This window comes from Anabas testudineus, chromosome 6 (assembly GCF_900324465.2).
Source record: "Anabas testudineus chromosome 6, fAnaTes1.2, whole genome shotgun sequence".
Classification (NCBI taxonomy): Eukaryota; Metazoa; Chordata; class Actinopteri; order Anabantiformes; family Anabantidae; genus Anabas; species Anabas testudineus.
Window position 1 is genome coordinate 15684917 of NC_046615.1, and position 14951 is coordinate 15699867.

A 14951-nucleotide genomic window follows, 5' to 3' on the forward strand; every position below is an offset into this window, starting at 1 on the left:
AATGTGCTAGTCCACATGCACCACAGTGGGCTGGGAGACCAGAAGGACTGGTGCATCTGAGTCTTTGACCAGGGTGAAGACATCCACAACCAGCCCTTACTGTTGCCTCGTACTTCCTTTGCATGGCTCCTAATGTTTTTTGGGTTCCTTTCAGCTTTAACTCTCTTCTGTAGAAGAACGATAGTAGCACTTACATTGGCATTGTAGTAGTAGATGTGTCGTCTCTTGTAGTGTCAGTAGTTTGACATTGCATTAGATGCAAACTGAATGGTTGCATGATGAAAGCTAACCTGCAGACAGTAGTCTTGGTAACAATTTCTATCAAGTAATTCTCCCTATGGAAAAACAAACCTATTCCAAAACATGCATTATATTTTTTGTTAAGTAATTTTGTCCTTCTTCCATAGGAAGTACTGTGACTAGATTTGCTGTCTACAGGCTACACATCATATGTTTGACATGAGGCTGTTCAGAAATGTGCAAATTATTTGTTAGTTCACCATTTATGAAATGCATCCTTGTGTAAAATCCAGCAGTGTTTATATGGATTATTATCATTCTTGAAAGGCATCTTGTCAAACTGGCATTCAGGTCTCTTTTTGAATTGATAGTTGGAAGGTTTGCTTGTGTAATTGCACTTTGACTTGGTGTTTGTTAAATTACCTTGTAGTGAAATCTTTCAAATAATTTGGTTATTAGGGTTTGGTTCAGTTGCTCAAGGTTTTAAGTTTATTCCCAGTACTTTATGTAATATTGACGTTATTTTTACTCTGATGTTGGGAAAGAATTTTTCCCTGACAGCTTTCTTTTCCTCAACATGGTGGCTCAAAATGATGGCAATGTGATTGGTGTAATTAATTTAGTGATGTTTCTTCACAGATGTACAAGAAAGATCTGTACAACATGGAGGACCCTCTGCGAATCAACCATGGCCTGAAGCAGTCTCTGAGCTACAGTCACCAGCCGCCGTACCAGGACAAACAGCCATACCGCGAATACGACCACCCGCCTTACGGATACGATGGAGGCGGCTACACAGAACCAAAGCCTCACAACACTGACTCTCACCTGCATTACGACAACCGTGTGCCTCATTACAACGAACAGTGGCCCCCCTATGACCAGCAGACCTCATCCTCCCAGCCCACAGGGTACCAGCCGGGCCACCAGCAACCCATGGGCTACTCCCCCCGGTCACCCTACGAGGATGGACCAGGGAGGGATTACAGCCCCCCTCAGCCACGCTATGATGAGGCCCCACCGGTGGGCTATGATGGCAGACCACGCCACAGTAAACCTGGGCCCATTCGTTATGATGAACCCCCGCCCCCACCCCCACCCCCAGCAGGCTATGATGCCCGCTCTCCTTATGAGGCAGAAGTTCACAGCTTTCCCATTAATTCACCTCGATCACCAGAACCTCCAAAGCAGTATTACGGTGACTCTGCTCTGAGGCCCACCTACATTCCTGGACCTCCAAACCGGGGCTACAAACCAGGGATACATGACCCTATGATAAACTCTGAACCCACCATTCCCCCTCCTAAATCAGAGACCCTGCCATCCCCAGGTGAGCCAGCCATCACTCCAGGGTCTAAACCTCTCCCTCCTCCGCCCCGGGAAGACCTGGATGATGACCCAGCCATGAAACCACAGTCAGTGCTCAACAGAGTCAAGATGTTTGAGAATAAACGGTCTGTTTCTATGGACAGGGCTAAAGAGGGGGCAGAGTCGTCGGCAGTCAGGGTAAGATCCTTACCATGTGTACAGATGTCACTTCAATAGGTCAAAAATATTTTGCCACAGGGAGTAACTGTAAAGTAAGTTTATCATAGTTACAAACATTGCTAATAAAGAAATACAGTTACAGTAGCAGCCAGTAAATATGTTAAATGTATCTGAAGACATAGGATCTTAACACTGTTTTACTTTATATCACAGTGTGTATAGATAACAAGTGGATTAATATGCAGATTTTCAAAGGAATATGAGCTAACTAGATAAACTGCATGAATACCAAATTATCATTTTCCATAATGCAGATACATCAGTCAAAAAACTGCAGAATGGCAAGATGCATAAAAAATGCCTATTCTAGCATTGGCACAGTGTCATATATTTAAATTCAAGCAATCCATTCATGTGAACAAAAATCTGGATCAGATGCAAAAAGCACTAAAGAGACACTCTCTCTTTGCTTTTCAGCCTGCAGATGTTCCTAAACCTGTGAGTGCACCTGGCCCAGTCCTCAAAGCAAATTCCCTGAGCAACCTGGAGCAGGAGAAGTCTGCCTATAGGTATGTAGACCTCGTTACAGCACCCCAGGCTGCAGAGTAGGTGGGGAAGGACAAAACTTCAAGATCCTTGCAAAGGCATCTTGGAATTTCTTTTCATTGTTGTTTGAGCTCCATCTAGTGGAGTTAAGTCATCGTGCAGTGAGTCGGACTTGGTGTATGCAAAGATGCAAAAGACGCACAAAGGATAAGTGTCTCCTAAGTGTGACTCATCTTCAAACGAGCACGAAAAGAATGAAATGAATTAAGCATTATGTACTTGAATTCTTCCAACACTCCTGTCTATTTCCTTGCTGTTTGAATCTCTTCAGCTGTTTCACTTGTTTGTTTTGGTTTTCTGTGCAGGGCTCCTGAGCCACAGAAGCCCCATAGTAAGCCTCTGGATGATCTAGTGCGTCCTAACCACTATGATCCAGATGAGGACGAGGAGTACTACAGGAAACAGTTGTCCTACTTTGATCGCCGTAGTTTTGACAGCAAAGCCATGGGTCAGCCCGCCCCTGGTATCAATCGCTTCCATGATCTGCCCAAACCATCTCAGCTGTCCTACCCCTACAACAGGTAGAATAACGCAGCTCATGCCAGCAGTCATTTCTGAGCTTTGCTCTCACATAAGAGTAATCGCACCTAACTGTGTTTGTTTTTGTGTTGCTACTACAGAGTTGAATCTGTAGAGAAGGTGAGTCCAGTGGAAAAAAGATATGAACCACTACCACAAATCAGCCCCTCTACTCAGTACGGGCCCCCAGCCTCTGCCATCCCACCCAACACGCTGCCCAAACTCAGCCCTAGTGATGGTAAGCTCTCTAACATTTCCTCTCAAACTTCATTACGTACATCTCTACTGCAACTTCACTTTAGGGCCTTTCAAGTTAATCAGATCTTTAGGTTAAAATCCCTGCAGTTTGAAAATGTCTTTAAATTGCATGTCAAAGCATCAATACAAAATATAAATACATAGAATTCATAGAATTTCATGGTTTTCTGCATTAATGTTTCATAAAATGTGATCTAATCTTCATCTAAGTCGAGAGTATTAACAAATATGTTGTGCCTAAAATAATAACACAAAAAATTCTGACCTTTCATGTCTTTATTGAGAACAACCATAAAAATCTCATAGTGATAGTTGAAAAAGTATGTGAACCCTTGGTCGCTGGTTGTAACCCTCTCCATCCTCTGAAAACTCCTTTTTGTAAGTCATGGCTCACATAGGCGTATTCTTCTTGTGCGGCGCAAAAGTCAAGTTTGTAAGTTGAAGTAGCTAACTCATTTTCTTAACTTATGCTAACACCTGACTAAAATTAGCTTTTTTTGAGGTCATTATTCAAAGGTTCGCATACTTTTTCCACTCGCACTGTGAGGTTTTTAAGGTTGTTCTTCAATAACATGAAAGATTAGAACTTTTTCGTTATTACTTTAGGCACATCATATTTGTTAATACTTTTGACTTAAATAAAGATCAAATTACATTTTATGAGAAATTAATGCAAAAAACATTGAAATTCCAAAAGGTTCACATACTTCTTGCCACAGTTTATCTTCACATATATTTACATTTACAAAGTTGCAACTAGGGAATATTTGATAGTTTTGGTGGGGAAAAATTAAAATAGATCCATATTAGTTTTTATAATAGTCAGTTGACTAGTTATTGAGCTATTTCTATATATAATCAATGTATTTTATACATTAAAACTACAGTGTTAACTATAGTTAAAAATTAAACCCTTAAAATGACTTTTTATTTGCCTTCTTTATGCATTTCCAGCTAACTCCATACCTGAACCACTGAGCTCACCCAATCCTAAAACCGAGTTGGCAGCTCTCAGGCCGACCAGCAGGGATGAACCTGCACCAGTTGGCTACCTGCCCCCGCGGGGCCTTCCAGACAAATCCCCGGTCAATGGCACAGATGCAGTGCCTTCAAAGACGCTTAGTGCTCCTGCAGCAACTAGCTATAACCGCTACGTCCCCAAGCCTTACACCAGCTCAGCCCGGCCCTTTGAGCGCAAGTTTGAGAGCCCCAAGTTCAACCACAACCTGCTGCCCAATGACACACAGGTGAAGACAGACCTCCTCAGCAAGTCCAGTGTGGTGGGCAACAATAGTGGGAAACCTCAGCTTTCACCGCAGCCCCTGGATCACGACAGTGGCCTGGACACCTTCACACGCACTATGGACAACAGGCCAAAATACCAGCACAATAACATCAACGCCATCCCAAAGGCTGTGCCTGTAAGGTAAGACACTCTTACATTTACACATCCATCAGCAGTAATATGTTCTCTGAGGATAATTACTGAGTTTTGGCAGACACAAAGAGACTTGTATGCTCACAGGAGGTTTGCGCTCTGTTGTCCTCTGCTGTTCATTATTCTTTACCTACACTGTGTTGACTGATGATGTTGACTTCTGTGCCTCCATTCCTCAGCCCCAGTGCTCTGGAGGATGATGACGAGGATGAAGGGCACACGGTGGTGGCTACTGCCCGTGGGATCTTCAACTGTAATGGAGGGGTACTGAGCTCCATTGAGACAGGCGTCAGCATCATCATCCCTCAGGGCGCCATCCCCGAAAGCGTGGAGCAGGAGATTTACTTCAAGGTGTGCCGGGACAACAGCATCCTGCCCCCCCTCGACAAGGAAAAAGGTCAGTGCTGCACCTTTGTTCAGAGGGTTTTTTTATTCCAAATATATTAAGTAACAAAATGTTATAAACAAGACCTGTACCTGAGATAAAAAAAAATAATCCTATGAAACAGAAAAATATATGTAATTTTAAACACAGCTTCAGCCAACACTCAAAGCAACATGAACACGTTTATATAGGAAGTTTGAGTAGATGATATACAGATGGAATATCTAAATAAATGACTGATTTACAGCTAATACAGTCCAGTCCGCTCTCCAGTGATGTAATATCCATGTTGTCATATTTTAAATTAACATTTAGTACCAGAGGAGTGCACTGATTACCTGATAGATAATCCTGTGTGCTGATTAATTCCTGCATGTTTAAGTAGTGGAATTCAAATCCTGCTGTGTGTCCTTGCAGGAGAAACGCTGCTAAGTCCGCTGGTGATGTGCGGCCCTCATGGACTGAAGTTCCTGAAGCCGGTGGAGCTGCGCTTACCTCACTGTGCGTCTATGACCCCTGATGGTTGGTCTTTTGCTCTAAAATCCTCCGACTCCTCGTCGGGTACGCTGTCCTCTCTCTGTCCTTTTGGGGTCTGTGGGTTGGCTTTGATGATTACAGAGCAGTTTCTCTGTCTGAATCAATTTAATCACCTTATCTATTTTCCATATTTCCCCCTAACTTCTTTATCATATATGCACTGTTTTTCTTATTTTTATGCTTAATATTAACTACAGAGACATGTTTTGTATGGGAAACAGTGTCACTGGAGCTCAGAGTATAAAGGTGATTGAGAGAAGATAAATTGCCAACCATTCTGATTAACAATTAATGTTTTAAAATAAATTTTCAAGCATAAATGCCAAATATTAAGTTGTTAGCACTGCAGTTTGGAAGATAAACTCAAAATCATCAAGAAACATACTAAATCTTTTAATATACTAATTTTCACTCAGATTTCTCTTCTACCCTTTACTTTTAATTGTTTGTCTCTGTTGTTTGACATCAATCTACTATTTTGACAAGTATAATATTTCAAGTGATGAAGAAATGTTTTTAAATGTTTTTTATAAATACCATTAATTTATAACAAAGCTTGACCAAAGCTTCCTGTTTACGACAAATCAATGTGTAAAATAGTATGGTAACATTTAACATCTGTATGATCTATGATGATTTAATTTGTGAATTAGAGCAAGATATGTCGTAATTCGAGTTTAGGTTGAAGTTAAGATGAGTTTAGGTGATTAGTTAACAGTAAATCACCAGTTGATGACTGTTACCACTCAGTCACTTTATACGTGAATTTAAATGTCTCCAAATAAGCTGAATTCCCATCTCTCTAAAAGCACTACTATATTTTTCAACTACCTGTTTATATTTACTTTCAGTGAGTCTATATAGTTATTTCCAGACATGATTTACCTGAGGGGACACAAGTCAGCAGCGATGATTGTCCTTCTTATGTACTGAGTCACTGTCACTGTCACTGAGTGACTTACTGGCTTTCAAAGAGTGCTCCACAGATGCAGCACTGCTCTCCTTTAACTGAATGAGTATTGTCCTCTTTATGTGTGCATCGTTCCTCAAGACCTGTAGACCAGACTTTAGCTGCTTTCACACATGTACTGACACCCTGAACAAGTCTGGACTTTACCCGAGTGAGCTGCATGTGAAAACACAGTCGTTATTTAGCAAGTGCTCCTATGAGCCCCCTAGTAGAAACTCTGTGTAATGTCCAAGTGAGTCCAGGTGGGAACACAGCAGACAGTAGTTAGTATTAGTGTTCCCAGTGTCTGAGGGTGCGTTTCCTTTCAGCTGCCCTGCTCAGCACAACATCAGAAAGTTTAGGAGTTAAAAACAGATTTCTGGATCTTTTCAGCTCGTTTTTCCTTCAGGAAACTGAAGTTATAAACATAAACTATCATTTCTAATCATGTGTCTTGCTCTACTGATGCGCAAAACACAGTGGATTTCCGTAGTGAACCTTTTGTGTTGCGTTGTTCCTCCTGCACGCTGCAGTCACCACCCCCCACCCCAAAAGAAAACTGACTATTTCCCCGAGGCGAACATATGTCACCCGGACTTTCTCCTGCTGTGTGCTGCATGTGTTTGTGCAATGTCCAGACCTGATCCTCCGGAGGTCGTCCAGAGTGCATATGTAAAAACGACTTTAGATTTGTCTATTGAGAAACGCGATAATACATTAATGAAACTTGGGAAACCTTCATACGCAGCCACTCTAGCTTGTACATTTGATATAAGATCGTTCAGCAATATAGAGATGTTTACATATGACCACAAGGCTGATGAAAACAGCTTGATTCTGTCAGAACAGGTATGGTAAGCCCCTCGTCTCTGCTACTGGATTTCAGCTGATTTGTTGGCATATAAAGCAACTGTGAGTTAAAATATGATCCATCAACATTAACTAATCACAAACTTTATTAAACAACCTGCATCATTGTGTTCTTATGAGACTTTATTGATGAAAAACCTGTTTTGCTTTCTTACAGGTGACCCCAAAACCTGGCAGAACAAATCTCTCTCTGGAGACCCAAACTACCTGGTGGGTGCAAACTGTGTGTCTGTGCTCATTGACCACTTCTGAAGAGGGCAACAGCTGGCCTGTTACTGAATGTGATAAGCAGGGGGTCTTCATTTGCCCCTGCTGTGCTCCTGCTCCCTCCCACAGTGGCAGGGCAAGAAAATGCTCAATGAAGTATGAACTTGATATTCTCACTTTGTTTACTGTGCCCAAAATTTGAAAAAATATATATACATATATATTAAAAAAAACACAGAAAAAAACCCACACACAAGGAGAGTCGGAGGAGTCCAGCATCCCTGAGGCTGTACTCACGTCCTTTTCTTTCATTTTGTTTCGGTGCTTTCAAGGCTTGCAAAAAATAACGATCAAAAGTTGGAATGCATGACCAGTGCCACAGACTGAATAATCTCATTTTGACATTTTTAGCTAATTTTATAAAAGGTCAGAGCAGTAAAGCAAGGTAAAGGTGAATTTTGGAAAGTAGTTTAATAACACCGTGGGAATTTTGTGTAGTATTTAAAAAACAGAAAACAAAACAAAAAACTAAAACAACAACTCACAAACAGCAAAGTTGGTATATGCAAAACTTTTGTTTGTGAGTTCTGTGGTCATGCGTTTCACTCATGAAGGATCTCTGAGGACTTGAGAAATGCTGAGCCTGACTCACGAAGGAAGACATTGGCATCATAAAGATTTAAAAAAATATATATATATATATTAAGAAAAAACAATATGAAGAATGAAGGTTAAGTATTAGTATCAGACGCCTGTCTGCTGTGACGGAGCCGTCTCTGTTTCAAACTGATGTTTTGTAGCAATGTTTTACCGTAGTTAAATATACTGACTTGATTTTACAAACTCCTGCTGTCTAGAGATCTATGCATGTGCTATGACTCAGGTCCAGAAGCCTGCTACTACTAAGTTCAACACATGAAAATCCCATCGTACACTGCAAGCAGTGATGCCTTATCTGCATATTAACTTTTCAGTGAAACTTTAAAACATCAATCCTTCAGTTATAGCGATTACTACGGAAGAAAAAGTTGTCTCTGCATTTTCTCATAAACGGTGAACTTGGATTTAGCACACAAGAATAACTGAGGCTGATGAAAAGGTATGCTTTCTTTTACTGCTATGCATATGAAGTCTGAGGAAATACAAAAAGTTAGAAGATGTTTAAAGTGTGGCTGTACATATTGCTAGCATATGGCCTTGGTTCTCTGTAAATGAACTTTTGTACATCTTTGTTATTTTGTATAAAAGAGAAAACGTTTGTTAAAAAAGAGGAAGCAGTTACATTGGTTATGTTTGTATTCTGGTTATACCCCTGAGCCTTGGAACTGACATAAGCAGTAATAAGTCCGACTTTTCTACCAACATATACACAAACACACTACTTAAGGCATTTTTAAACAGTCAGAAAACTTTTTATTCTTATTTACAAATAGAGAAGTGCTTGGTTTAAATGATTTTAAAAGATGTACTTGAGGGGGTCTGCTGTGACGAGTGGTCCCTTCCTTTATTTGTGATACTGGATGCTGTATTGTGTGCCCTGAAATGTATTTTTGTACTAATAGACAATTTATTATGGCACATCAGTACTATTTTCTTTTGATATAACACTGCTTCAACTCAACACTAGTTTATTTTCCCGTGTAGCTGACATTTTTATTTATTTTGATTTTTCTTCAGTTCAAGTTTTTTTGCGACACATTTCTAAGTATACCACTGTAATAATAAATAAATTCATTTTTAAAGAAAAATGCTCCTCGGATTTGAGTGTTTCATGTTGCGCTGAACGTGCAGATGTTTTCCATATCGACCCACCCAGACAGTCTTTCTGCCAAAGACAAAGAATTTCTTTGTGTATTGGCAGTAAACAGTGTCTGACGTTTTCAGATATTCACAGCTGCTTCCTAACAAGCTCCACAAGTATAGTCAGTGAACTGAGCCGTCACCATTCTGCAGAAAACCTTAATCTGAAAACTAGTGAAAATCATCAGAAACAGAGATTCTTGGTTTACAGTAAGAAAAAAAAAAAAGGGAAGCAGAACTTTGACATAAGAAGAAAATATGATTAGATTTGTTTAATTAACTAAGATTATTTTACCAATTCTAAAAATAAAACTACTTCTGATATGACTTCCAACCAAATAAGAGGGGGAGGTTTTCATAAGGAAGCTACTCTGGCATAATATATTTCATTTCTTTGAATTTTCTGACACCAGCAGATTTCAACATTTTTGTGTCACATGATTAAGCGTGTGACAAAGTCTGAGTACTGTTTAATGTCAAAGGTTTCGTAGGCCAGTCACCCCACCAGAGTCAGCACCGGCAGCTTTTAGATAAACAGCAGAGCACTTAAAGGCAGAATAACCAGAGCCAGACATAATGTGCGACACACAATAAAGTCACAGTTGGACAGCGTGTTCCATTAGCGCACACAAACACACACAATACGTAACATCAGCGCAAAGGTTCAGTGATAAACCCACAACAGATTGTACAAGACGACGGACCACAGGTGTTCATTAACTTTTAAAAACATGTACAAGTCATATAGACCGACCAGCCGCAACATTAAAACCACCCGCTGCTTTTTAAAGCTGTGGCTGACTCACTGTTACTGTGATCTCTGACCTGAATTAATTTTCAAAAGGCAGATTGTAAATTAAGAGTCGGGGAGGAAAAAAGATAAGCAGAGTTTAATTGTTAAAGTACAACACCGGCAGCGAGGTTAGCCTGTATTTATACAACTGTAGAAATGATAATTTAACATGAAATGTTAATTAGAAAACAGAATAGTCTCTTCAGATGTGACGTGTTTCAAAGAAACTGTCCCTGAGATGAGTTGGCTGAGTTAAAGGTCCTCGAGTGAGCTGTAATTTCATGGTAAACAAACTGCTTTTCAGTTTCTGTGTTAGAGTTTGATTTCTAGAGAAATGATAGCTCTGTAGATCTCCTCAGTCAGCGGAACGTAAGTCTTTTTCTCTGAATCCAGGAAGAATAAAGGATCTTTGACGTGAGCTGGGTTAAATCCCTCCTCCACCAACCTCACTTTCTTCATCTTGAATGTCCCCGTCATCTCCAGACAAGGCTACAAAACAGAAGTTACAATTTTAAAATCAGCAAAAAACACACGAACAAGAAAATCTGCAGATCAGATACTGTCCAGACATCACAGAGCCACACTGAAAAGTTTGTCACGTCTATAAAATCGATTTTTTCTGCCACATTTTATTCAGTCACTATAATATAATTAATAACATTATTCTGAATGAGATGTATAAAATGCTGCATTTTGGAAAAGGGGCACTGGTATGAGGTCAATAATTAAATCACAGATACCCTATTAGTAGTATTTGAGTCACAAGACACAATAAAATTACCTGAATCCTGATGAATCGGGGTCTTGCGTAAACTGGGAGGTAGCTAGTGACCTGCTTGTATGTGGCCTCGCAGTCAAAATCCTGTCCTTCTTTCAGAGTTACAGCTGCCATGCCGATCCGCCCCTCGTGACCTTAGAGTGATTCACACACAGGAAAACTTCAAATGCTTAGAAGACAGATTACGCATTCAGTTGTTTAATCATCTTCTCTTCCGTAATGACAGATCTGGATAATAGGGCTTCATATTGCTGAGATCAGCGTTTTTACCTTCAACTTTGACCCCGTACACGTTTGCCTCCAAGATGCAGGGAGCCGTCGTGAGAATGTCTGCAACCTCTGATGTGGCCACGTTCTCTCCTTTCCATCTGTATCAAAGGTACAAAGACGGTTTCTCTTGAAATAAAACACCTCTTCCCTCCAGTTCTTAACTGGATCAATACATCATTGTTTCTGAGGATAAATCCAGAATGAGCCACTACTCGCCTGAAAGTGTCACCAACACGATCCTGAAAGTAAACAAAGTTCTCGTGGTCAAACCGAAGCAAATCGCCGGTGTTGAAGTAGAGGTCGCCTTTTTTCAAAACGTCACGAAGCCTTTTCTTCTCAGTCTGTTGCTGGTTCCCAGCGTACCCAACAAATGGAGACCTCCGAGTAATCTTTCCCACCAAAAGTCCCGTCTCACCTGACAAAAAAAAATTTAAGTGAACGTCTTTAAGCAACTTGTTTTTTCCTGCAGTTCAAAACACAAAGACATTATCTGATATGAAACAGAGAAAAGCAGCAAAACTCACCTCTGGCTGCTTCGATGCACAAACCCTCAGCGTTTCTGACAGGTTCTTCCTTCTCAATGTCAAACTTGATCAAAGTGTAGGGGAAGAAAAACTGGAGGAAGGAAGAAAAAGATCAGTTGAAAGGTGTCAAGTATGAAACTAACATCCCTGGACGCGCTCCTCCACCCACCCTGTGGACAAAGTTGACTCGCCCCACTGCACCGATCTTGGACGTGTAGTTAATGAAGCCGATGTTTCCCTCTGTGGCGGCGTACAACTCCCTCACTTTAATGTCGCCGAAGCGACTCAGAAACTCTGACCACACGTCTGTCCGGATCCCGTTGCCAATGGCGACCCTCACTTTGTGGGTCTTGTCATTGTCTTTCTGCAAAGGAGCGAGAACAGCTCTGATCAGTAACAGATGTGTACAAACAGATGCTTTATATTGAAACCATAAGCTGCTTTGGATTTCTATCACCTTGGCTGTGTTGCAGAGGTAGCGCATCGTTTCACCGATGTACTGCATCACCGTCACATTATGCTTCCTACAGTCGTCCCAGAACTGAGAGGCAGAAAACTTCCTCTTCAGAATAACGGTCATACCTGCAGTTGACATCATGTCAAACAACCCTGAGCTGACTGCAAATCCCTCATGTGCTGAAAGCAGGTTGCTCATGTGAAGATTTAAGAGGATCATTACCTCTCTCAATGGCTCCGGACAACCCGATGAGGAAGCCCGCACTGTGATACAGAGGCAGGTTGATGTAGAAGATGTCCTCTGCTGTGATTCCACATGCTGCCTGGATGAAGGAGGCAGCCCACACCCTCTCATGTGTAACAACAGCCGCTTTAGGCAAACCTTAAAAAAAACAACAACAGACACACACGTGCTGTAGGCCTGCGATAAGGTAGCTGAGGGTCCTACTAAACTATTAATTAATATTAATATATACATATAATTGATTAATATATTAATAAACTAAATTAATATTTCGCATATATAGAGTAAAACCTGACATGACTGTGAATCTCTGCAACATGTTACCAACCAACTTCAAATCAAATGTCAAATATTAAAGAAAGAGCTTTCAGTAGAATACAAAAGCATCAAAAGCCTCCAAAGTGATCACTGTTCATCAGTCCTTCTCTAACACAGGACAGAGAGGGAACATTAAACCCATCACGATGCAGGGCCGCTGCCGTTTTAGCCATGGTACAGAAATAACCCCGACCGTGCATGTTTCCACGTTTGTTTTTTACTTTGTGTCTCTTGACGTACCTGTGGTTCCTGATGTATAGATGTACAGAGCAGTGCTTCTGATGTTGACGTTGGCTCTGAGGTCCCGGGACAGCGGCTGATCTGAGGCCTGGGAAATCTTGTTAGACAAACTGTCAATTCCCTGGATGCTGCAGCTCTCTGACAGGATGAACACACTGATACCCTGCTCTCTCAGCGTTGGTAGAACCTCCTCCACAGCGTCCTGCAGCTCTGCAAATACAGAAAAGCTATCAGCTCTATACAGTACTACGTGTCTGTTGCGCAACACTCCACACGCAGGCCTGCATCGTGTTACCTCTGATCCCACTGGGATACGAGCACGTGGTGCATGCCTCTGCTAAAATGTATGCATTTCTCAGTAGTGAAACTCCAGCACCATAAATCGAGTGCTGAGGAAGTACGTGGGACAAAACATGATTAAATGTTTTGCTCCAGACAACGTTTTTTGAGGAAACTGTTGGGTGTTGGTGTCATACGACTCCAAAAAGAAAATTCTACTTTAAAAATCATTTATTTAAAGCGGCTCGGTTGTAATAAACAGAGGAAAATAAAATCTTTAAACTGTCATGACTAAAACAGTTTAATCTTGGTTTATCCCATGGACATTATTACAGGGTGATAATTCAGTGTTATCACTTGTTGTCCTGACATATCTTCATATCAAGATATTGTGAAATGTGTCACAACCTGAGCAGGAGAACTGAAGCACTGACACACATTTATAAAACGTTTAATGCTGATTTCTTACACAATGTAATTCCCTCTCTCCTTCATATCTATCAGATACAGATTAACGCAGAGTAAAACAGGAGGTAGTGTCTAAGGGACTACACCTGACAAACATGTTAAACTCTAAACACAACAACAGTTGGACTAGCTGGTTTCTAGACTGGTGGGTCCTGATACAACATAATGAGACCTCCATGCAGTCTGTACCTGGTGGGCTCTTTAGGGTCACTGGGTGCATGCAGAGTGTGAGAAACTGGGGCCGTCTGGGCTTTAACAGAGGTCACTCCAACCAGAGAGCAGGGCATCATGATCTTAACTTATCAAATGTTTGTGTGTAAACTGCAGGTATCAACAACCACCTGTAGGTAAATACTGAGTATTTATAAGAGTACATTACATCATGGTTTCACTCTATGGAACAAACCAGAAGCACAGAGGGCGCAGTGCGCATGCTCTCCTATCCTGCATACCTGACCTGAAGGATTTAATAAGTTGACGTCTAATCACCTGGAGACACGATGATCACTTTGGCCCCACAGCAGGAGAAACAGTGCAGCAGAGACTTGGATCTGATGTTAAAGTTGAGCAGAGCAGCCGGACAGCCCAGCTTGGCCAAACCGAGCCAGATCCACACCACGTAGGGTTCGTTGGACAGAAACAAGGCGACCGTGTCCCCCTCCTTCAGCTGCGCCTCAGCCTGCAGGGCTCTGGCCACTTTGTTGCTCTGTTTATCCACTTGTTCGTAAGAATAGTCACGACCCTCGAAGTGCAGAAAGATCTTCCCGGGACGCCTCTTCACCGCATCCAAGAAGCAGTCCAAGATGCTGTAGAAAGGTTTGGCTTTCTTGTATTTGGTGAGCCTGATGCCAAGTTTAATGCTCCTCAGGATGTACGCGCACTCATCGCCAAAGTAAGGGGACAATGTCTGGAGGAGTAAAAACAACAGAGCGGCCAGTCCGGCCAGAGCCGTGAACCAGACCAACATGTTTGCGGTGCGCACAGGGCTGCGGGCGTCTGTCAGGGAGAGCAAAGAGCTCAGCTCGGTTATATTTATGACAAAGTTCAGACACTTTTCACGGGGCGGGACTCGGCTCTGCCCCCTCCTTCAGTGCAGCATGTTTTCTAGTTGCCAGATCCGGTGTTTTCTCACCCAGTCCGGACTGGTTTGGACACATTCCTCTGCTCATTTTTACGCAAATCTCGTGGTAAAAGTTTACAAGAGAGACAGAACGACTAAATAAAGACAGGAAGGAGTGAACTCCAGTTCACTGCAGAAATAAATCCTCCTAATAATGATTCAAT

At 41.6% G+C, this 14951-nt stretch overlaps 2 protein-coding genes across 12 annotated transcripts in view; one reads left to right on the forward strand and one right to left on the reverse strand.

Moving 5' to 3' along the window:
* The window catches only part of tjp1b (tight junction protein 1b), a 29822-nt gene extending 21797 nt beyond the window's left edge, over positions 1-8025 (forward strand). For 7 of the 11 annotated variants that reach the window (XM_026365552.1, XM_026365558.1, XM_026365555.1 and 4 more), the window contains 8 exons: positions 880-1746; positions 2206-2297; positions 2640-2855; positions 2955-3091; positions 4066-4537; positions 4729-4946; positions 5352-5495; positions 7448-8025. In XM_026365552.1, coding sequence (XP_026221337.1) covers positions 880-1746; positions 2206-2297; positions 2640-2855; positions 2955-3091; positions 4066-4537; positions 4729-4946; positions 5352-5495; positions 7448-7542 — 2241 coding nt within the window. In that variant the 3' untranslated portion in view covers positions 7543-8025. The remainder of the gene's footprint in view (positions 1-879; positions 1747-2205; positions 2298-2639; positions 2856-2954; positions 3092-4065; positions 4538-4728; positions 4947-5351; positions 5496-7447) is intronic. The other 4 variants (XM_026365556.1, XM_026365562.1, XM_026365557.1 and 1 more) reach the window with 2 other exon arrangements.
* Positions 8026-10167: 2142 nt separating this feature from the next.
* Positions 10168-14718, reverse strand: LOC113165811 (very long-chain acyl-CoA synthetase-like). The gene is made up of 10 exons (XM_026365566.1): positions 14157-14718; positions 12921-13130; positions 12342-12500; positions 12120-12244; positions 11832-12026; positions 11663-11753; positions 11355-11553; positions 11139-11236; positions 10872-11002; positions 10168-10579 (listed from the first exon to the last, which is right to left on the reverse strand). The coding sequence occupies exons 1-10, from the start codon at positions 14632-14634 to the stop codon at positions 10403-10405; spliced, it is 1863 nt and encodes a 620-aa protein (XP_026221351.1). The 5' UTR covers positions 14635-14718; the 3' UTR covers positions 10168-10402.
* Between the last annotated feature and the right edge of the window lie 233 nt (positions 14719-14951).

Excerpts from the sequence above, each read along its gene's own strand:
- LOC113165811 (XM_026365566.1), bottom strand. The coding sequence starts at position 14,634 with ATGTTGGTCTGGTTCACGGCTCTGGCCGGACTGGCCGCTCTGTTGTTT. Across the intron at positions 12,245-12,341 it reads GTCCGGAGCCATTGAGAGAG|GTATGACCGTTATTCTGAAG; the intron begins GTAATGATCCTC and ends TGTCAACTGCAG. Across the intron at positions 11,003-11,138 it reads GTACGGGGTCAAAGTTGAAG|GTCACGAGGGGCGGATCGGC; the intron begins GTAAAAACGCTG and ends AATCACTCTAAG.